The sequence below is a fragment of the Phalacrocorax aristotelis genome, chromosome Z, assembly GCF_949628215.1.
Source record: "Phalacrocorax aristotelis chromosome Z, bGulAri2.1, whole genome shotgun sequence".
Lineage (NCBI taxonomy): Eukaryota > Metazoa > Chordata > Aves > Suliformes > Phalacrocoracidae > Phalacrocorax > Phalacrocorax aristotelis.
The window spans coordinates 55,954,466-55,978,672 of NC_134311.1; the positions used below are offsets into that span (position 1 = coordinate 55,954,466).

Sequence of the window (24,207 nt, forward strand, 5' to 3'; positions counted from 1 at the left end):
CTGTTTTTCTGCCCATTCTGTATACACAGTATAGGTGTTCCTCCTGTCATTTCAGCATTTGCACATCTGCCTGTTTTGATGCAACACTTGGCTAATAACTACAAACACTGGAAAACATTGGATGAGTTAAAGTGCAAGAGTCTCAGGCTCCCTTCAGAAAACAACAACTGACACTAAGGCAAGAAAAACAGACCTCTTGATATACCAGTTTCACTGTGAATCACTTACTGACTTGGCTACAAGAGGGATGGTGTTTCCTTTCCAGTGAAATTAAGACTGCGTGGCAAGAAGGAAATATTCTATTCATCACTTCTAAGCTTCTCTGAATCCTACAGAAAAATGTTTTCAAAAAGGCTACATAATCCACAGATTAATAAGTGCTCTTTGGAAATACCATTTTGTGGCAGAAAATGTACTTCTGAAACTAATTTCTAATACTGAATTCCATTTGTCAAATCTTGTAATCATTAAAACTGCATTTACTAACACTTCACACAACTGTTTCTCAGACAGAGGGGTAATCTAGTCACCAGTAGAGTAAGAATAGGTTGACAAATATGCATAAAAACTTCCTACTTATCTAGTATAAATTTGCTCCAACTCTATTGCTGTTCTTCAGCTCTCTGTACCATAGTTCTAAAAAGAACATGCACATTAGAACAAGTAAACCTCGATAAATATGATATGGTAAGAAGAAAAAAACAAACAACTGCACCATTTAAAACAACCTTCTTATTACAGAGACTATCTCTCAGATTACCACCTGCTCTCTCTTCTTTCTTTTCCTTACAAAGTCTTTATAGGAGTCAAATTCCCTTAGAACTGGTCACATAATGCAGGAAAATAAGCATGTTCTGTATAACTGGTGCCATCCACATGTTTCTCTGTCATCTTAGAGATGTTACCATGCAATTTTTCATCAAATTTTACACAAAAACTGTTGTGGCACTTGCTCAATGTCCTTTTTTATAAAGTGGTGTTTATACACATGGTCATCACTTTTATCAAACTGATCTAAATTTTATTATAAATCCATATATTGTGCTACTTACTTCTAGGATGAACCTGTCGCTTTTTAAAAAAAGTTTCCAAGTTATAATTTATAACAGCATTATAATTTGTACTGCTTTTTCACTCCTAATAAAATGCTGGTTTGTTTTGTGATGTAAAAAGTATTTCAGAAGATGTAAATAAGTTAGAAATTAAACATAGTTTTTCATCAGTTTTAAGATACGAAATTTATGCTAAAGCTTCCAAAGCACAAATGCATATTTTTGTACATCTCATTTTAATCACGTGCAGAACATGAACATGAGTTCAAATTTTAGACTATTCTCAGACTATTCATTTAATAAATACTGGCAGAACTGCTGATTTTTAACACTGTGCACTCCAGACTGCAGGCAAGAGTGTAAAAGCTGTGGCTTCAGTTGAAGAAGCAGTCCACTACTCATTAAAAGGAAAGGTCTTGAGACATACCCTCTACCTTCCCTACGTTATATCAAGAGTAAAGGTAAAGGAGGGGCTTGGAACCAAACAAACCAAAAACCAAACCAAACCACCCAACCAGAGTTTAGACTGCTGTGAAAGAAAAGTGACAATGATTGTCATTTACTGCAGGTAGCTTACATAATGTGCCAACCTTTTTTGTATGTTTTGTACCAAGTTCTGAAACAAAAGGAAACATTCATAAATTGTATGTGCAGAGAAATGTATATAAGCTATATTTTTGTTAGAATTGTAATAGAACCTTACTTTGTCATAGCTAAGGCAGGTTGCTGTGTATTAAAATGCTGCATTGTGTATATTTGAAGAATGGTGTTTCTGGTGAAGTATGTTTATTCATTCTTTCTTATTACTTAATGCAACATTCTTCAGTGGATTTTTATTTAGATGAGTTGAACCTCTGGGTTTTTTTCATATACTGTAAATTGTTTGCTTTTACCATTTCTTTATTTAGAGCTAGTGCTCTTGGTGGTTGTACCTTAACTATTCTTATGACTGAACACTCACTGCAGCTTGCATTAGAGAAAAGAATTTCACAGCAAAGATTCAAAGCTTTGTCATTGTAATTTGTTATACATAGCAACACTGTAAGACCACATCCATGTAACATTTCAATTCATTATTTTTGCCACACTTCTGTCACAAGGAAGATAATGTGAATGGTGGAAGGAACCTAACAAATAAAGTTCAGCCTCAGTTCTGGTTCACAAGTTAAGGCGTTAATGTGACATCAGTATATTTGTTGCAAGATCCTGTGTTTCTTCTCACAGTCAGAGACAAAGCAAAGAAGTAGTTTGTGTGGAGATACGTTCTCGTTAAGAAGAAAAGAAATCAGCATAGATTAATCATCATCTGCCAGATGTGCCAGATCTCCTAGACTCTAATCTGTCCAGTTGGCTAAGAGCTGCCTGCTTCATGCTATTGTCAGTGCACAGATATGTAAAACAGCTACCTCAGAGTTGTACAAGTATGAAGGGTAGGTCTGATAAAGATATTTACTTTCTTGATGAGAATATATGGAATTCTGCATTACTGTGAGGTGGAAAAAGAAATTTAAATGACACAAGGTGGAAGTAAAATTTCTAATCTGGTCACCCTAATTCTGCTCGCTGCACTTCCCAACAGCAAGTGACAAACTCTTATTTAACAGAAGTGGCCAGTAGAGCCTTACTGTGTTCACTGTTATGCTCAAAGTTCATTTGTCAAACAAAGAACTCAATTTAATACTTTCAACTCAACCATCTTTAAAGGAAGAGCCCTTTGGGGGATCTATTACAAATGGAGTGTATCCGAGCACAAGAGTACTTTGGATATAAATATTTATACATGCATGTAGGACTTTTTAAGGCTGAATTACATCACTGTAAAATGCACAGTGAATTGTGTGACTAGAACTGTTCAATTAAATAGGTCTGTTTCTCTACCAGGTATTTGCTTAAAAGCAGTTACATAAAAATGAAATAGTTGTTCTCATGGTATAGGAAGAAGAGATAATGAAAAGATAATGTTCCTTCTTTCTAGTTATAACTGATGATAGCAGTAGCCTCTCCAAAAAGATTGTTTTATAAGCTTTCACTGTAAAATTTTAGTTACAATGTGTAAATGCACACTTTATATACAACTGCACAGTTATTTCTCAATGGAAACATGATAAAAAGAACCAAAGAGAAACTGATCTCCCCAGCTTGTACCAAGGTAGCCAAAAATGCAACACTTGCTGATAAAGACAAGCTGAACCAATGCAGGCTGGCAGGCAGAAAGGCTTAACATGCATTCCTCCCTCAAGTCAATACCATATTCCCAAAGGCACATTATCAACAGCTGTAATCCAAATGCCTTTCCTATGCTTATCTATAGAACAGCCACCCTGAGCAAAGAACGTGCAGCTCAAGATTTAACGCTGACTTAACCTTCCTGAACTGAAAGGAGAGAGTAACTTAACAATTTCTCCATCTGTTTTGTGTTTTTGAAACACGTCATTTTTAGCTCTACACTCAAATAAGATTAGTTGTACAAGTTGAGTGAAGTGGGGAAAAAAAATACAGCTCAAAATTTCACTGTCCCTCTGCCCCGCCTTCCAGGAATATTATGGTCAGATTCAAGAGGCAAAGCTTGGCTTCTGGGTGTTAGGGGGAAGTCAAGTCCCCATGGGGGCCAGAGGAAGCAAGTCTAAAAGGCTCCTTAGTTTCTTCAAGGAAGCTGGAGCTTCCTCCTTTTGCTTCTGCTCTTGTCAGGCTCGGCTTAGCCCTTTGTTTTAATTGCACTTACTGCAGCCACTGGATCATAAGTCTGGAATTACAGCCCTGTAGTCTCCTGTACTGAAAACAGTTCTCATTGATTCAAATGGAAGAGGTGGCTCTGAAAAGTTGCATGAGACTTAATCCTAAACTGTTAAGTGCTTCTGAGCAAATCTGAGGACAGTGCTACCCTCTTCTACATGGCTTTACAACCACTAAGTTATCAAACTCCCCCCAAATGGTAACGTACCATTCATTTTCTTGTCCTCCCTCCCACTTCCTTTGTATCAGTTCTAGGTTCAGCTTTGATTTTGGGATTTAGTTGCTTTGGTTTGGGGTTTTTGTTTTAGTTTGGGGGTTTTTTCCTACTTGCAGATTACTGCAGCTATCTCACACTTGAAAAAGGCATTGTGTACTTAGAAGTTTTTTATTTTTATTTTTAAACTCTAAAATACTATTTATCCTTACAAACTGTGCAGATTTCTCTGCAGTCAAAATTCAGCTAGGAATTTAGTATTCATATGACATAAGTGTTTTGCTAGTACGGAACACATTGACTGCTACTGCTTAAAGTAGTATTTTACATCCTGAAAATCGACGGTAAGGCAAGTGCTTTATATTAGATACAAATTAGTTTGATGAATGCACTACGGAAGGCCTAAGCTAAACGAGTCACACTTCATGCTAGACATGGTAATGGTGCTGTATAAACTCCAGCAGTGTAGGTTAACCCACAGTAAAACTGCAGCTACTGCAGCTGAGGAGTATCTACATACCTTGCTTTGCCAAAAACTAAAACCTGACAAACCAGTATTGCCTACTTTCTAGCTCTTATCCTTGGTGCAGGATAGTAACTTCAAATCCAAAAATTCTATTTGAGAACTGTTTATTTTGGTTTTTTATCTTAGATACATAAATCTGAGCCATCACATCTGAGCCAGACTCAGTGACTCAACTTTCACTTCAAGAAATAAGTTACATAAAGCAGGAAGCCTCAAATTTTTTTCTGTGCCTCCTTTCTGCACATATCACTATGGAATACCCCCAGCTGCTTTAGTTGTGATCCATCTAAGGATCTTCACAAATCTTAATTTTGACATCCACCCATATTTTTAAAGGTTAGGATAACATTAGAAACTATTTAATGAGCTTTCATTATCCTCAGTCTTTCAAGAGAACACCATTTCTGTTGACAGAGTAAGCCAAGTAAGTTTCAACATGCAAAATTCTCCTTCGAGAAAAGCAGTAGCAACTAATAAAAATTCCAGTGCAACAGAGGACATTAAGTGTAAACCTTGTTGTTTGACTGCTTGACAACCAGTGTTGCCTGGTAGTCACATTCCCAGTAGCTCAGACACTCACATTTAACACACATCCAGTTTATACATATGTAGCCTGTATTCAAGCAATTTAAAATTTGAGCTGCGAGTTACCATTTTGCGCCAATTTTTGAAATAGTGTTAAACTGCGGAGTTTAGATTCTCGTTCACCATCCTTCCACAAAATAATAAGGTGGTCAGCAGAGCACGTAGCCAGTCCCAGCTCACCAAAGTACAGGAACATCTGCCATGAAACAATTAGCATTACCATGATGCTCACATGAGATTGTCAGCTTGCTTAAATATTCAGTGTACAGCTGGACTAAACAAATAAATGTGTCTGAAATGGTTCTGCTTGAACACAGGTACAAAAAATTACAATGTACACTTCCTGTATCTTTAAGATGTCATAAAATCCCTACATGAAAACAACTTCTAAACAGCACTTCACACTGAAAGATCTTGGTTTAGAAAAAGCAGTAAAGGCTTACAGACAGGGAAGCTAAGGTACAGAATATTGAAGAAACTTGTTCCAAGTCAGCAGAAGAGTGAGTGACTTGCATGAACTCTGATGTCCTGGTTTCTTAGGAATAGAAGCCACTGTTCTGTTCACTTGGGTACACTGTACTTTCCCACACAACACCTCAGGCTACCATCACCAGGCCTGGAAGGATCAAAGACTGAACAACTGTGACAGACATCAGCATGTGCCTGATCACACAGAGGAAGCCAAATCAGCAAGAACAGCAACGCAGGAGAAAAGTACAGCAGCAGTGGAGGGCTTTTGTAAGAGCAATGGACCTGACAGGTCATGTAGTCATCCCTGAATTTGGAGACCTCCACAAGGCTGCCTAAAATTAGCCACTAATTGCAGTTCAACATAACAGCCAATGGAACCAGGTCACATGATGCCACTATGGCATGCTTGCTGTGTCCTGACTCTTCAGCTTGTTGAATGGATCTGCCTAGGGGAAGCATTCAGGCCAAGGACTGTGCTACAGTCTACCTGCTCTGGAACAGCAACTTACTAGCTATGCAGTTCCAGTAGAAATAACTCTGACCATAACATTTCATCACTATTCAACATTTCCAGCCTCAACTGCTCCAGTCCGCCCAGAGTTTAAAAATGGAATTTTCCACATGCAGAATGTTGCAGGAAATCACATCCATCACCATTCTCAGTCACTCTTGGCTCTGTAGCAAAGACCCAACATGCGCCTCTGACCTTCTTTGCTGTGCTGAATTACACACTACATTCTCTTTCTTAGATAGCAATCTTCCATACTGATAATAGGGCATCTTTCAAGAGTTTTTCAGAAAGAAAGATAGTAGAGAGGGGCAGAAAGCCTTACAGAAATCCCTGTAGCAGAAAGGTTCACATTAGCTATTAGTGAAAAGCTTTCAGCTTTCGGCAGTAGCAATTCTGAAATCCAGTCAGTCTCACAAACACTTGAGAGAAAAACTACTCCAGAACCACACCACCCCCTCTCTACCTCCCCTTCCCACTGCTCCTGCCAAGAATGTGTATAAAAGTGCACTGTAAGGAAGTAATTTTTTACCCCAATAGGTTTGTCAGACACAAAGAGATGCGGAGGGAAAATGCCATTTAAAACAACAACATACTCTATTAGGCAGACAGAAGCACAGAATGGTACCTGACCTAAAATTAAAAGACCTTTTTAAGGATCACAGCACAGAGGGCTAAGAAATTACTGAATGGGTTTTGTTTTATATGAGCCCTTGTTTAGATTGCAAACTGAAGATGAAATCTGGAACAAACAAATAGTTCCCAGCTACACTATTTGCAGTCTATAAAGAAACCCAATACCCCACCATTATCTGTAGCATGTATGTAACTATCTGCACACACAATCCTTCAGCGTCAGTGAATGTTTGAGTACTCATTAGAACTTCCAGTCAGTACGTATTATTATTTTCACACTGCACTAAACATACCACACAATCAATGTGTTCCCAGCCTGCAGCGCCAGTCAAAAGTTACAGCTGTTTAAGAAACACTGCCAAAATTACATTAGTAAGTGAAATTCACTTTTTCCTGCTCTTACTAAAGCTGACCTACCTGTACAGCTGATGAATGACCAATCAAATCACCAACCAGCTCCAAGAAATACATAGGTGTATTCTCCTGCATCTTCTTAGCAGCTTGGTTTGCCTGCTTGTTTGCCCTTCCAAATCCCCACATGTTGAAAAACCCTGGAAAACAAAAATCTTTTATTTTGGCAAAAATCACAAATACTATCTATTTCCTCTAGCTAAAGAGAGAACTACAGGAGACACTTAAAATCTAAAAGCACGACAGTCTGCATGGCAAAATGACAGCATTATACTACGCAGCATTTCTAGATATGGATTATTCATCTTGAGGGGGAAAGGAAACATAGCTACTTTGTCTTTTGTCCTTACTAGACATAATTTAGCAAACACTGAATTACTCACCTAGATGAGACAATATACAGATTTAGCAAGAAATCCAAGGACTGCCTAATGAACTACCTGAACCACAAAGGTAGTTGCAGGACAGCGATGTTTACCTTTGCTCTGTCCTAAACTGTTACTTGTGCAAAGAGGTGCCAGTTAGTGTGTGTCCCGCACTAACACACTAGAGTGCTGGCACACAGGTAACAAGCAAGTTTCTGATGCTGAATTGCCTGTTTTTATACTGCCCGCTGTCCTTCTCCTTCAAATTTAAAACTACAAGCCAAACTGGATTGTAAAGTCAGTACTCCACATGTTCCATTTAGATAGCAAGAAAATACACTTCTGTGCCACAGCCTCCAGAAGAACTACGTAATAATACTGACAGAAGAAAGTTGGGTTCTGTACACAACACAGTTCAGGCTCTATCTGACCCTTCCCTCAGCCCCATCAGCACACAAAACAAGAAGTGTGCTAGCCCATGGGCCTGGTGCAAAGGAGATGACTGGATTGATTAACAACTACTCAGGGGATTCCTTAGAATAAAACCAGCGCAAATCAACAGCAATCCACCTATTTCATATTGCACATGGTTTCTTTCAAATGTCTCCAATCACAGAAGTTATAAATTTCCAATGTGAAGCTAAATACCACTTGGCACAATAAGAAGCAGAACTGTGCAGATTGGCTGTCACCAGCCACACTGAAGACACAGTAGTCCTGATAAGAGTGTTTTTACATCAACCCAGGCAGCAAAAAAAAAATCTGCAAAAATTACCATCAGCAAGTGAATGGCCAGGTAGACAAGATACATCAAAAAATTATTCACAGCTCAAAAAAAAAATTCCTACAAGAGAAACAGCTCATTACTGTTCCCAGTCCATAATACTATGTTGTCCAAACCACCTGTCCAAGACCACAACTACCAGTATCCAGGGAAGCTGCAAGCACTACACAGGCAACGTCTGTACTTGGACAGTACAAGAAGATGCAGATCAAGGTCTGTCAGGAAAGGTCATAACTTTTGTTAAAACACCTGAAGCAACTGTAAACTCTAAATAAGCTTTAAGCACAGAACTGCTTCAGCTGGACCTTCCAACTTCCCATACCAGATCTCAGAGGGCTTGTACACCCGTGTCTTTCAGTTTCCCTCCTATACCTGTTATCAGTTGGTTGAACACAAGACATTATCTCTTCTTACAAAGCATGTAAGCCTCTATGTTTCTACATGGTGAATATTGGGTTTCCCGTTATCCTTTTTAAAATGTTCTTTTCAGCCCCAACTATTAGCAAACCTGTTGGAACCGGTTCAGCTGCCAGCTGCTGCTTTTCTCGGAGCTCCCAAATGCGCACACTGCCATCTTCTGAACAGGAGATCAGCTGCCTGTAAACAGTTGATAAGCACACTAGTACAGATACTCACCCACACAAGCCACCTTGTGATGCTTCTACAAAAGACACAGCAGGTGCCACAGGTCCTATACAAGTTTGCTTAAACTCTCAAATGTAGCAGGACATCCAATTTTTCCATACAAAACAAGCTGCATTTGTAGCAGGACAACCTATAATGGACTTGCAAAACAGGCGGAAAAAAATACACATTTTCAATCCCATTTTAAAAGCATACCACCCTAAAATAAAAAAATAACAAGTCGAGACTGCACACACAGTTCCACGAACTGGCTTCTGTAAGCTTACTTTCATTTAAGCAAAAACATTTTTTGTTACGGAAAAATAACAAAAGGAAAGATACTCCTTTTTGTTACATGTTTAGAACAGTTTAGAATAGCACACGCATTTACAAGATCAAAGCCCTAATTTTTATCTTCTGACATACTTTCCTCCGTTGAACAAGAATACAAAGGGACCTAACAACATAACTATTAGATTTTGTATTTTTATATATATATGTAGCAAATTGTCCACCTTGGCTGTCAAAATAAGATCCAGCTAGAAATTCAGCACTAATGAACAAAGACTGGAATTTATTATTTTTTGTTAAAACATTGCAACTGTTACAAAATATTTAGTGAAAAACGTTTACTGACTATGCCATAGGCCTTTCCTTTACAGAAGTAAAATGCCATTAAGCTATATTTTCACAATGTAGACAAAAATGCTTTACCAAATCTGATTTTGAAAACATCCAAGATATTTTACTCTAAGCCTGTGCATCAGGCATACTGGATTATAGTTTTTGCACATTGATTTACAACAATACATTTTCAAAAATCAGATCAACAAGCTCTATCTAATAAAAGCAGATCAAACTAAAGATAAGGTCCCTGCCCTAGAAATTAGAGGTAGCTTTGCAGACTGCCTCTAGCCACCCTTCCAAGTTCTGCATTTCTTTACTGCATTAACAAAATGTACCGTGACTCGTACCTGTTTGGAAGCTTCTCAATGTGCAGTACAGAGGAGTCGTGAGCAGTTCTCTGGCAGGCAATCACACGCTTCATTTGAAGATTATATACGTATATGCCTTTCCCAACAGCAGCAAACACACACTGGAAAGAAAATTCAATGGAACAACTTACAGAAACAGATACTGAAAGATCACCCTGCGTGTAATGGATTTCCAGCAGTACTATGATGTCACCTAGTCCACATTATCTAGCTTGTTTCTGTTCCCATGTTACTGCTTTATCCCAAACATAGAGAATCAGCAGGTTATAGAAAAAATATGGATTTTTTTTGAGGAAATGAAATACATCCTCCTATACTCTAAGAAATTATTTCATTTCTGTATTTTAATCCTGTACCCTATACAATCTAAGCAGAAACTAAGGATACCAACAAATCAACACTTTTATGTAATTAAACATTAACATTACACTAAAATAATGCTCTGTGCTTTGAGGAACACCTGCTCTGTCAAGAAAGACTAACAATACAGGAAGCTATTCTGCATTTTTGACATTTTTTTTAATTTAACTGAAGCTGCACAAAGAGGTCTTGCTCAAGCATTTGGGCTGTTACTAAGTGTAGAAAAGGAACTCTCTCACAGAAAGATATACAATACTGCAAAGATCTGGAACCACTTTGCATTCAATGCTGCTCTTCAGAAAAATGCAGGGATTCCACCTCATAACCATCATGGCCCTAAGAAGCCACAAAGAGTTTACAGGTCATTAGAACTGGACCCTCTCATGACTTGTAATGATTTTAGAGAGAGGATAAACATACAATCATGTGTATGTACACACAATAAATGTTTGCTGCTGAACAGAGGAGTGCAAAATGCTTCCATTCAGTACACATGTCAGTTCTTGAACATACCTTGTTTAGGTGATGGTATGCTGGATCTTTTCCCTGAATAGCCTGCTTCCATCTACACAGCCCAGATATTAATGTCTCATAAGCAGTTCACACTACATACTTGGAGACATTTTGTAAAACTGGTAACTTAGTGTCTTTGACTAAGATTTCCTATACATATTCACTGACACTGTTCAAAACTCTTTGTCCAGGATTTTGCTGGGTTTTGGTTTGGTTTCTTTTTTTTCTCCCCATTATGCATAACTGTGGTGGGTGCTCCAATAGCTCTGAAACTAAGATCAGATTTCTGATAGCACTCTACTAAATCAAGGAAAAAACCACTGAGCCCATTTTTATTTTTTCCTCATTTTGTGTGAGGATCAATTCAATGGCCTTCCATATCACTCTTCCACTCCTATATTTCAGCCTTTTCTCCCTTACAGTCTTCCACCTTGAGACAGGCTCCGAGTTTCATACAGTCTTACAGCTTTGCAAAAGGTGCTCTTCACCTATCACTCTTATTTACACAAGCCCTATCTTAATCATTCCCCAGCAATGGGCTTACAGGCCCCAAAATAGAATCCCACTGTACCCCAGCTATGAAAGATCTTTTCTTTCGCCACTAACAGTTGGTAACATTTCACAAAAGTAAATAACAGCCTAAGGATTTTCAGTGTTTCTTGAACTATAACTGGCTTCTGCCTGAGTATTCTGACCAAGACCTCTTGGATTACCTCCACAGCATGATTACAGCAGACTGGATATTGCACACGTATTTGTGCTCTTCAAAATTGAGTATTGCCTATTGGTACAGAAGCAGCAATATTTATTTACTACTAAGCACAGACATATTCTTATTCTTTAATTCAGTTCACAGTACCCTCAGCTGTAACTGTTCAAGAGGCACATTATTGTGGAAACTGCATTTCCAGAACGATGGAATATGGAAGATGTATGCCACCAAAACACACACCTCCTGTTTATTTTTCTCTACTGGTACTGTAAACAACTAAATCTTCATCAATCAAAAAGAAACACTGTTGTGACAGACATTATGTTAGTTCCCATACTATCAACATATTATAACCTTCAGTTAGCTCAATGACCAAAATTTTATACAAAAACTGTTGATTATATAAAAATAGCTGTGCACGTTTTAAAGAAGCCTCTCCTATCAAAAGCAGCAAACTGAAAAAAACAAAACACTTGGCCTTCTGTGGTAAGGCCATTCTAGCTCACATGAAGTACTCTGTTCAAAGCTTTTTACCTCCTCATCAGATGTTAGGTGTTTAACTGAAGTTTCGTTTGGGCTTTGGGATAACTTTATTTCCGGCTGTACATCTGGATGGACAGAGGAGTCCCAGAAGTTGCACTCAGATGCCTGCTTTGTCCAGTCAAGTGCATCCCAAACTATTAACTCACCCACATGAGAACCTGTCACAAAAGTCAAGTCTAGAGGAAAAGAAATAAAAATAAATTAAAAACCAAAACAAACCAACACACATAGAAACCATGATATAAAAAAAATCCATTTCACATAAAGTTACAACTCTAGAAAAGTTAAAAGAGCCCATTTCAAGTGAAGCTATGTAGAATGTACAGGACATAACTGACTGCACAGAAACCTCTCCCTTGGACTAAATATTCATTTGATTACCTAGCACAGCTCAGAGGAGCAGAAGAAGATAAGCTCTCTCTTGTAAAATTAAAACTAGGAAGAACAACATTCACTGGCCACAATGCACAGTATAGCATAGCAAAGGCAAGGAACACCACCAGAAGTATGGACAAGTATTTGAAGTTCATTTGTTGCTCACGTACAAAACCCTTCTATTCCTTGGATAAGTAGGTGTACCAGCACCCCTTAGACAAAGTATGTGCTTGCCATAAACTGAAATACTGATCACAAATTAAGTGGATGAGATAATGGCAAAATCAAAGCAGCTGCTCATGATTTGTTAATCACACATGGAAAGGAACTGCTTCAACAACACTTAACACAGGTAGCATATTGTCTTTTTAAGCCCAATATTGCTTCCCCTTCACAATCAAAAAGGAGAAAAAAATGACAACAGGAAACCCCAATGTCCTGGGTTAAGCTGGGATAGAGTAAATTTTCTTCCTAGTAGCTGGTATAGTGCTGTGGTTTGGATTTCATATGAGAATAATTTTGATAACACATCAATGTTTTAGTTGTGTAAGCACTGCTTAGTAACTAGGCAAGGACTTTTCAGCTTCCCAAGCTCTGCCAGGTGCATAAGAAGCTGGGAAGGGGCACACACAAGTTTTCTAACTTTTGCCCTTCTGATTCTCTTCCCCATCCCACCAGGATCCCTGTACTTTGGGATCCATCTCTCAGAAACTATTTATAGTTACACTTTTTACCTCTTCTCTTGCAATAACCGATTATAGAGGAGACGGGGGGGGACACTTCCCCAGCTCCTTCACCTTCCTTTTTTCCTCCAGGCTAGTTACAACAGCTCTTAAGAATTTTTAATATCCTTGGGATGTTCAAACCAGCATGGTCCTACTGCTGTGTCTCCTGAATATGGTTCAGGCCTTGTTTAGGGTGAAACAACTATTTAAAAACACCATGCAGAGATCTACCCTAGCGACATGCATTGCAGCCCCTCCAAGCCCAGCAACAGGCTCTGACGCTAGTCCAAACCGTGTTGACATGCACTGCAGCTGAACCAGGGAACCAACCCGTGCCGTATCAGTCACCCCTACACACAAGAAGAAATCTTGGAAGTGAAAGTCAGCTCCTTTAGAGAAAGCTGATGAAAAAGCAGGGCCACCAGGAGGCAAGGAGGAGAAAGAGGAAGAGCTAAAAAATGAAACAGAAACCACCCAACCCCTATCCTTGAGTGAGCTGCAAGATATGTGAAAAGATTTCAGCCATCATCCAGGTGAGCACATTGTCACCTGGCTGCTCCGATGCTGGGATAATGGGGCCAGCAGCCTGGAAGTGGAGGGTAAGGAAGCCAAACAACTGGGATCCCTTTCTAGGGAAAGGGGCATTGGCAAAGCAATTGGAAAAGGGGCATAAGCCCTCAGTCTTTTGAAGCATCTCCTGTGCACCTGTGAAGGAAAGGTATCCCTTCAAGGAAGATGTATGTCACCCAGGCAAGTAGGACACCATGGAGAGTGGTATCCAGTACGTCAGGGAATTAGCCGTGGTGAAGATTATTTATGGTGACCTGAACAACGAACAGTTATCCAAAGATCCAGATGAAATCAAGTGCAGACGACCCATGTAGTGGAAGTTTGTATGGAGCGCACCACTGTCATATGCCAACTCATCAACAGTACTGGCCTGGAAAGATGAAGAGGGACCAACGGTGGATGAGGTGGCTAGCCAACTTCAGGAATATGAAGAAAGTATGTCTTCCTCCCTCATCTTGGCTATGGAGGAACTGTGCCAGGAGGTCCATCAACTGAAAGAGCATAGGTCCTACTCTCCACCTGTACAGACAGTATCTCACCTATTAGGAGTCAGTGTTCTTCTGCTCAAGAGACAGGATATAGTAGATACAAACCATGGGCCACTCCGTGGTTTTACCTGCATCACCATGAAGAGGACATGAGGAAGCTGGATGGAAAAATCTACCTCAGCCCTAGAGGCATGGGTACCTGAGTTACAAGTAAAAACAATCACAAATGGGGGTTCCTCCAGGAAAATTGCTGCTCCAGTCTCCAGTGAGCAGTTCCCAGACAGGGTAGAAGGGCTAATTTTACTTCTTGATCTTAATAAAGGGACTTTTGATCTGTATTTACAAGAAGCGAGCAACGGATACTATGACCAGGATTAGAGGGGCCCTGCCTCCAGCCAGGTGGAGGAAAGGGACAAGTGAGTTTACTGGACTGTGTGGATCCAATGGCCTGGCAAATCCAACCCACAGAAGTATAAAGCTTTAGTGGACACTGGTGCACAGTGCACCTTAATGCCATCAAACTATGTAGGGGCAGAACCCATCAGCGTTGCTGGAGCGACAGGGGGATCCCAAGACCTAACTGTATTGTTAGGCCAAAGTGAGCCTAACTGGGAATGAGTGGCAGAAGCACCCCATTGTGACTGGCCCAGAGGCTCCGTGCATCCTTGGCACAGACTGCCTCAGGAGAGGGTATTTCAAGGACCCAAAGGGGCACCAGTGCGCTTTTGGTATTGCTGCTTTGGAGATGGAGGGAATTAAACAGCTGTCTACCTTGCCTGGTCTCTCAAAGGGCCCTTCTGTTGTGGGGTGGCCCATGCTCTATCTCTATAATGACTCATGGATGGAGGCAAATGCCCTGCAAGGGTGGTTGCAGCAATGGAAGCAGAGCAACTGGCAGCACAGAGGTAAACCCATCTGGGTTGCTGCATTGTGGCAAGATATTGCCGCCCGAATAGAGAACCTGGCTGTAAAAGTATATCACATAGATGCTCACATACCCAAGAGTCGGGCCACTGAAGAACATCAAAACAACCAGCAGGCAGATCAGGCTGCTAAAACTGAAGTGGCTGAGGTGGATCTGGACTGGCAACATACAGGTGAATTATTTACAGCTCAGTGGGCCCGACACCTCAGGCCATCAAGGGAGAGATGCAACATACAGATGGGCTCGGGATCGAGGGGTGGACTTGGCTATGGACACTATTGCACAGGGTATCCATGAATGCAAAACGTGTGCTGCAATCAAGCAAGCAAAGTGGGTAAAGCCTCTGTGGTATGGAGGACGATGGCTAAAGTATAAATATGGGGAAGCCTGGCAGATTAACTGTATCACACTCCCACAAACCTGCCAAGGCAAGCGCCATGTGCTTACCATGGTGGAAGCAACCACCGGATCGCTCAAAACATATCCCATGCCCCATGCCACCACCCAGAACACTACCCTGGGACCTGAAAAACAAGTCCTATGGCAACATGGCACCCCCAGAGAGAAATGAGTTAGACAACGGGACTCATTTCCAAAACAACCTCATAGACACCTGGGCCAAAGAGCACAGCACTGAGTGGGCGTATCACATCCCCTATCATGCACCAGCCTCCAGGAAAATGGAAAGATACAGTGGACTATTAAAGACTAGACTGAGAGTAAAGGGGGGTGGGACATTTAAACACTGGGATACACGCTTAGCAAAAGCCACTGGTTAGTCAACACTAGGGAATCTGCCAATCAAGCTGGCCCTGCCCAGTCAGAACTCTTACGTACTGTATAAGGGATGAAGTCCTTGTAGTGCACGTAAAAAACATGCTGAGGAAAACATGCTGAGTCTGGGTTATTCCTGCCTGAGGCAAAGGCAAACCCATTCGTGGGATTGCTTTTACTCAAGGTCCTGGGTGTGCTTGGTGGGTGATGCAGGGGATGGAGAAGTCCAATGTGTGCCTCAAGGGGATCCGATTTTGGGTGAAAACAGCCAATGAACTGAACAGTATGATGTTAGTTGCTATACAATACCGTATGTCATCACATTTATCATTGCTATATGCTATATCAATAGTATTACAGTAAGAATCACCCAGGTTAATGAAGAACAAACTTTGATGAAACAAAGTGCAGCAGCAATGGAACTAGAACACGCATCGTCCCTTCTACCCTGAAAGACTGTTATGACAGATGGAGCCCAAAGTTAGGGAGTAAATGAACTCAACAGACATTTTAGAGGGATGGCCTATATATACATACATATACATACCTCAAATATATACATATATATATCAAAAGACAGGGGAAGTGGTGGTCATTAATTGGAATGTATTGGAAAAGGTAGAATCTGGGCATGATGTAGGGGGTATAGAATAAGGGGTGGATACTGTCCTGGTTTTGGCTGGGACAGAGTTAATTTTCCTCCTAGTAGCTGGTATAGTGGTGTGGTTTGGGTTTAGTATGAGAATAATGTTGATAGCACACTGACATTTTAGTTGTTGCTAAGTAGTATTTATTTTAGTCAATATCTTTTCAGCTTCCCACACTCTGCCAGGTACACAAGAAGCTGGGAGGGGCCACAGCCAAGACAGCTGATCCAACCTGGCCAAAGGGATATTCCATACCATATGAAGTCACGCTCAGTATATAAACTGAGGGGAGTTGGTGGGGGGGCAGCAATCACTTCTCAGGGACTGGCTGGGCGTTGGTCATCGATTGGTAAGCAGTCGCTTCACTTGGGTTTTTTTCCCCAATTTTTGTTTCTCTCCCTCTCGTTGTTTTCCTTTTCATTACAATTTATTATTATTATATTATTTTAATTGTTAAACTGTTCTTGTCTCAACCCATGAGTTTTCTTACTTTCGCCCTTCCGATTCTCTCCCTCATCCCACTGCGGGTAGGGGGATGAGCAAGCAGCTGTGTGGTGTTTAGCTGCCTGCCAGGTTAAACCACAACACCCAAGAATAACCACCATAGAATCTAAGTTTTCTTATTTCCAGCTTCTTCTTACCCCTGTACTACAACCCATTTGTGCCAAGTAGGTTGCCACAAATAAGTCCAAGGACAAATATACACTCTCTGTCACACCAGGAATAACTTGCCCTGGGCTCTGGGGTGCACCACAAAAAAAAAAAAAAAAGACAGAAGAACTAAGTAGAGGGGTTGATACCTGTAGTAGAGTATATAGAATTTTAATAGCCTAGTATAGCCCTAATATGTAGCAGAGACTGCATCATCTTCCAGAGCCCCTAAATAAAGGGTCTATATGCAGGCCCACATCTGCACACCCAGAACTCACAGTTACCTTGGGACTACAACTGCAAAAGACATGGCGTTGTATATTCCATTTCAAGAATCAGAAGGAGCAAGAGAAAATAGCATTTCAAACTTTCCCAACAGGAAGAAGACCCAGAGCTGCATTCCCATCAATGACATTGCCTCTTCTGTGCCTTTTCTACATCATAACCTGCCTGGTTTCATTTCACTGTTAATCCATAAATAAAGCCACTATATTTTCACATTTCACTACCTTTGCAGCTACACAGGAAGGTACATCTACTAGTTATGAAGTTTCATTCCAGTTAAAGTTTTATCCCAATAAAAACTCCATAGTTTAAATATCCCACTGGTAACTAACAGAACTAGTAACATGAAAAACTCTTACCATTGACACTGACTAATGACAAAATGTTATCCTGATGGTCAATGAGGCGCTTTACTTCAAGGATATTCCAACCTTCAGACCCATCATTAGAAGCAATCAGCCTAAAAATTACTTCAGAGAGAGAGAAGTTGTCTAAATAAACTTTATCATTCAGAATAAAATGTAGCTATGCTTAAATAAAACATGATTTTCAGAAAGACATAAACTCAAACATATTGTGAGACAGTACAAAATGTGCAAAGCCACTTATGACCATGCCTAACGCCAAAAAAAAAGATATATTATTTCAGTGGTGTTATTATTAAGGCCTCTTACTATAGCAACTCTAGGATAAAATATTTCAGCTTAGTAACTCTGAACTTCAGAGAATCTGTCAACATCAGTAGTTGCAGAAAGCAGAAGTAAGAAGTATTACACATCTTCATGGATAAGTAAACTAAAAATGAAATATCTTCCTTAAGGTTCACCTGACTGAAAATGATTGCTCAAAAGGATATAATATTCTCTAGTAAGGCAATCAAGATCACCAGGAATTAAGACTTTATTTTAACCAGTCTTGGAATTTCTTTTATAATGTCTAAAGGGCACTACAAAAGAACTGTGAGAAGTTCAGATGGAAGTTTACATTGTATACTGATGTCTAAACACAAGAGGACTATTTTTAATTTGCTCCTGATTATTTGATCAGAACATAAGATTGTTATTTTTCAGCGAAGTGTTTAATCATATTGAGCAAAGTTTGATTTTTGCTGATTTAGTGCTCTGCTTTTAATCCTGGATTTTCTTAGATGTTTTGAAATTTCAGTAATTTTATAAAACACACTTATTTAAAAGACTCTCCACCAAGAGCTAGCCCACGATTTACAGTTTGCATGCATAGAAAACCCTGTCTCCAAGTGAGCAACAGAAACCACCACATTGTCTCATTACAGCTTTGGACAGTCTAATGAGATCAACAGTATATCATACTGCTGATCTTGGGATAAGGCTCTAGAGAAGCCTAGTATCTGACAGTTCAGATAATGAGTTCCAGACCTTCTCCAGAAGGACAAATGTCCAAATGCCACAATCAGATCGGGACAGGTGGCAATAACAGTAATAACAAAGACTAAAGAAAAGTTTTGTCATGCAGATCTCAACAAAATTCCTGAATGAAATTAGTATTGTCTGCCTCTTTGTCAAATAAGGGAAAAAGGAAGAAGGCTGCTAATCAGACCATAATACCATTTACTTCTCCTATACAATTCCAGCAGCGTGCTTTTTACACATCTCTCTGATAAGCAGCTGTTACAGAGGAATATGAACATTTAATAGAAATGCAACATACTCACTTAGCTCTTTGCCAACAGCTGCCACAACACAATTTTTAGGCAATTCAACCAAAGCACTGATACCTTTGAAAAAAATACAGGAGATAAAGGAGAAAAGGATGTTCATTGGCCACAAGCAAACACAGAAAACTGTTAATAAGACTCATAGAATCATTAAGGTTGGAAAGGACCTCTAAGATCATCAAGTCCAACCATCAACCCAACACCACCATGCCTCCTAAACCATGCCCTAAAGTGCCACATCTACACATTTTTTGAATGCCTCCAGGGACAGTGACTCCACCACCTCCCTGGGCAGCCTGTTTCAGTGCCTGACCACTCCTTCAGTAAAGACATTTTTCCTAATATCGAAACTAAACTTCCCCTGACGCAGCTTGAGGCCATTTCCTCTAGTCCGATCATTAGTAACTTGGGAGAAGTGACCAACACCAACCTCACTACAACCTCCTTTCAGGTAATTACAGAGAGCAATAATTCCTTATTAATGAAGTTCTCCATAATCTTCCTCCCACTTAAAAGTTTTTAGCAAAATAACAGCGTGTTGCCTGAAGTGAAAGCTGAATGGCATTGGAAGTGAGATATACCTCAGGTGGAGGTAGAGTCAGGAGTTTTGGTCCTGAAACCAGCAGAATTCTGAACATCAAACTTGAGATGAACTGAAAATCAATAATCTTTTTATTTAAATCGAGTTAGGATGTTTATATCCTAATGCTGGACAATATTAAGGGCACTGTGGTAATTGTTGAGACTCTAAACACATGCAGTACCAAAGTTATTAGATACTGACACAACCACAGTATGCATGATACTAAAATATTGTGCAGAGCCAGCTGAAGAATAGGCATAAGATAAAATGTGCCACTTGCTGTTACTCTGCCTTCATCCTGCACAGAACTCCCCCAGTCTGTGCTGCCACACCATTAAAGGAAAATTCCCCAAGGAATAAGCAATGTGCCTCTTTCCCCACAAAGGAAGCATGAGATTACAAGGGAATAGAGGATCCATGCTGCACATCCTGTTGATCCCTTGTACAAAAGATTCAATAGCACCTCACACTAAGCACTACACCACCAATTCCAACTGGTATTTGGCATGATATTTCATATTGAACCAAAAGAAGTGTTAATATCCTCCAAGATTCAGAAGGCTTTTCCTACCACTGCTCCATTCTACGACAAAAATAAAGAAAATATTGGTTCCAACTTTGAATTTGATTCACAGCTTCGTAGGTATCTTTGTAAAGTATGGCAATAATACGCAACAATTTTCTTTGCATGGACAGATAATACGCAAGCTTTCTAATAGAAAAGCACAAGTGACACTGAGATATGATTACATTTACTGTATTTCTATGAAAACCTGCATTTTCTACATCAAAAGTACTGACTGTCAATAATAAAAGGAAATCTTTACTGCTCTACTACTACAAAGCTTTACTTAGGAATAATAAAACTGCTCATTCACAGGGAAAGCCAACCAGAGGGTCTGGTCCACATTACCGCAAACGTGTATAAATCAGCATCCCAGATCTAGCCCTGTAAGTCCAAACTCATGTACAGTTACTGAGATTTGACATATTCTAAAATTCACACAGCACAGGAGATTAAAAGCAGTCTTAATTCTAAAACGGTTAAGTCTGACATTTAAAAAAATAGAGAGTGTCTCTAATACATAATGTTATCATTAGAATTAAAGAGAATTTGCCAAGTTGGTTTTGCATCATTATACAGATCCATTCTACTTGCACTTTAACAGCTATAATGAGTCATTTACATTTTTACCTGCATCAGTAAGATGACTGGTCTTACACAAGAGATCTAATTTTCGGTTCCAAACACATAGATCACTCCCTCCAGACAACCATACATTCAGTCTTTGAAGAACTGTCAAACACTGCAGAACAAAAATCAGATATATGTCCCCTGCAAAAGTTCTACAGGGAATTTCTCAGTGAAAGGATCATAAGCTTTAGCCAGATAAAGCTGTAAGTACTATGAAATACAGTATTAAGGTGTCACTTTCCCAAGAAATACAGATTTAGTTACGTAGTATAAGTCACAATTTTCCATCAACAATGCAAAAATCGATTTTTGAGTTATTTCTTTCTATTACTATTAATAAACTAGTTTGACTGTAGGTTGCCTTTTCCAACACAGTAACAAAACCAAGCTATAAAATGACCTTTGTTCAAAAAGAAAACTGAGGTACTAAGAGTTCCAAATCAAATTGAGAATTGTGCCCACTTCTCAGGCACTCACTATGTACCTGTTCTTAAACCAAACACTGCTGTTCATTTTAACACACGTGCCCATATGGCCCACAAGCCATACATAACAGATTCTTGTATACAACATAACGGACATACCTAGGCTTTCCTCAGCTTACCTTTACAGTTGAATGGAAACATGACATTTTCTGAAACTGTGTGCCACTAGTGCAGTCCCAAACCTGACTTTATTTATTAAGGAAACTGAAAGGTTTTTATGTGTTATACATGTAACTGCTGGGTTTGCAACACATGGGGAAATAGGCATGCAGAGACTCAGTCTTCTAAACCCTGATTATCTTTTCAATATTTGACCAAAATGACATATTAATAAATATCTGTTATGGATTCATTTTTGTAGCAAGGACTGATCTACCTGTGAGAAATAAACTAGTAAAATCCTAGTGTAATCCAGTTATACCTACTGGATATTACCAGCCAATAAATTTAAACAACCTGCAGCCTGTCTCAATGCTACCTTCAAAAGTAAAAATCAACAAAAAGCCCATAGAAACTTGAATCCTCTCCAGATCTAAGGATACAATAACTGTTCTATCAGCTGATGCTGTTAAAAGCAAATGGCCTTTTTCTTCGGAAACATCTGACGAAGAAAATGATGCTATAGCTGTAATTTTGTGTGTGTGTCCATGAAGCTCAAATAGTTTTTCTCCTGTCTGAAAAATAAAAACATGGAAAACTAAGGGTAAAATTTGGAAAATGCCTAGCGTAGCGTATGACATAAGTATGAAATGACTTTTGAAAGCAAGAATTTCTAAGTGTCTAAAATCTCCCTTTCTAAAGTAATTTATAGATTTACTTCCTACTACCTTCAACACTGTTCAAGATCTTACCCAGAATTAAATATTACTTCTCTAATAACTAATAATATTCAGTAATACTTAATATAAATATTAAATAACATAGGAGTAGTAAATAATAAAAAATACTCTAAGAGAAAAACCCTCTTACAGCACGTAAGAACTCAGTTCTGTATTAAACTCATTTCATTCTAATGCATATGTTGGCCATACACCCTTTTTAATGGATACTACAGCAATTCAGATTTATATATATATAAAAATCTTGGCAGGATTGGGACCTTGCTAGGTATTTGCTGAATTACTACTCAGCATTTCCGTGTTTACAGTAAACAACAAACATATTTTAAAAGAAGAATTAAAGCCACAAGTTCATACACATTTCTGCTTTTCACACCATTTCATCTCAAATCTCTCTAAAATCACTATGTCTTCCCAAAACAGTCTAACCTTTAAAACTTACTGCTCTCTTGGGTTCACACAACTTTTACTTTCCTAGCTCTTCTTTGCAAACTAAGATTTGAGACTCCTACTTTTTTTTTTCAAACAGTAGCTCTGCAGCAATTCTTTTTTATTCTGCTTTTTTGCTACCAGACATTTCTAACTCCTCTCCTCAACTTCTGCCCTCTCCAGGGCACACAAGCTACCCCAAAAAAAGAGCTAACCTGAGCATTCCACAGAAATACAATTCCATCATCTCCTGCAGATGCAAACCTGAAATAATAAAAAAAAAGCTGTGAAAACTTCAATATAGCATAACGTAATGGAAAAAGCTGTAAACAGTTATGCAAGAAAAATATTTACAAGATATATCAGACTGGCTTTAAAGAATAAACATGTATTTGTAAATCCCAATTACAGTTTGTAAACTGAAGTCAGTATTTTTAAATAGGTGTTTATCAACATATACTTAATATAAGAACAAGGCTTAAGAATTCCAATACATAGTATTTAAATAGAATCCCACACTACATAACCAACTCTCTTATTTTAAAAAATATGAGATCTTACACATCAAATAACAGCAAACTCTAAAACCAAATACTATTAGTCAGAGGCAACTGACTGCAAGACATCTAACAAGTTACAAACCCCTCATCTGAGCTCAGACCAGGAATAGAGGAGCCCAGTAATTATCACAATACTTTAAACTGTGGCTTAAAAGAACCCCCAAAGTGAGTGCATTGAAGGTGCTAAATTTGACTTCTGCTAAAAATCCAGCTGGAAGGCATACCATATGAGGAAAAAACAGGTTCATATTAGCTTGTTCATCTCACATTAACAAAGTGTGAGCTAAATTCAGTATTTTTCCCTAGGCTAGAGTTAGCATCTAACCATCTGCCTACATTTGCACCTTTATCACCATCACAGATACACTGTAGCTGGAGCACAGATTCCAGCTATCCTCCATGCACACCTTTGATAACATTAACTTATCTTTAGTTGCCTTTTAGCTCTATTATACCTCGTTTTGTCAGGACATCAAAAACTTAGAATAGTAAGACTCTCAAAATTCAGCTATAACCCTTTAAATTCCATTCCATTCTTGAGTAATACTGGAGCTGTGTGGCACTTGAACAAAATTCTCAGAAGAAAACTGGTGTTTGAAAGAAGGCATGACTGTAATTAATCAACACAGAAATTCAACAGAGTGCTGTTTTGTGTATTTTCCTCCTCATCTTCTAACCAGGACTTCTGTTTAAATATAAAGGTATATCATAGAGTCAGTTATCCTACAGTTACATTCTGTTCACCCATGCAGAGATTCAAGGGTCACCTAATTCTTTTCCAGTCATGATAACCATCACCTATAACCTTGTCTGTTTCCTGGAGGAGCAAGGAATGGTCAAATGAGCAATAAAAAAAAGCTGTTCTTAAAATGTGTTATGAACTCTGTTTAGTTTAATGTGTCAAATGCTAGAGTATTACATGCAATTTTATCTCAGTCCATTTTTTGGAAG

General features: G+C 39.1%; 2 protein-coding genes across 12 annotated transcripts in view; one reads left to right on the plus strand and one right to left on the minus strand.

The window, feature by feature from the left end:
• The window catches only part of PDE8B (phosphodiesterase 8B), a 36,955-nt gene extending 32,629 nt beyond the window's left edge, over positions 1–4,326 (plus strand). The window contains exon 20 of the mRNA XM_075079239.1: positions 56–4,326. Within this exon, the coding sequence (XP_074935340.1) occupies positions 56–171 (116 nt within the window). The 3' untranslated portion in view covers positions 172–4,326. The remainder of the gene's footprint in view (positions 1–55) is intronic.
• WDR41 (WD repeat domain 41) overlaps positions 1–24,207 on the minus strand; it is an 87,986-nt gene that overhangs the window by 57,152 nt on the left and 6,627 nt on the right. For 7 of the 11 annotated variants that reach the window (XM_075079247.1, XM_075079241.1, XM_075079240.1 and 4 more), the window contains 11 exons: positions 22,912–22,960; positions 21,971–22,102; positions 21,548–21,610; positions 20,944–21,055; positions 19,163–19,225; positions 17,832–17,942; positions 12,024–12,208; positions 9,884–10,005; positions 8,794–8,882; positions 7,143–7,276; positions 5,177–5,306 (listed from right to left, as the gene is read on the minus strand). In XM_075079247.1, the coding sequence (XP_074935348.1) occupies positions 5,177–5,306; positions 7,143–7,276; positions 8,794–8,882; positions 9,884–10,005; positions 12,024–12,208; positions 17,832–17,942; positions 19,163–19,225; positions 20,944–21,055; positions 21,548–21,610; positions 21,971–22,102; positions 22,912–22,960 (1,190 nt within the window). The remainder of the gene's footprint in view (positions 1–5,176; positions 5,307–7,142; positions 7,277–8,793; positions 8,883–9,883; positions 10,006–12,023; positions 12,209–17,831; positions 17,943–19,162; positions 19,226–20,943; positions 21,056–21,547; positions 21,611–21,970; positions 22,103–22,911; positions 22,961–24,207) is intronic. The other 4 variants (XM_075079244.1, XM_075079251.1, XM_075079250.1 and 1 more) reach the window with 1 other exon arrangement.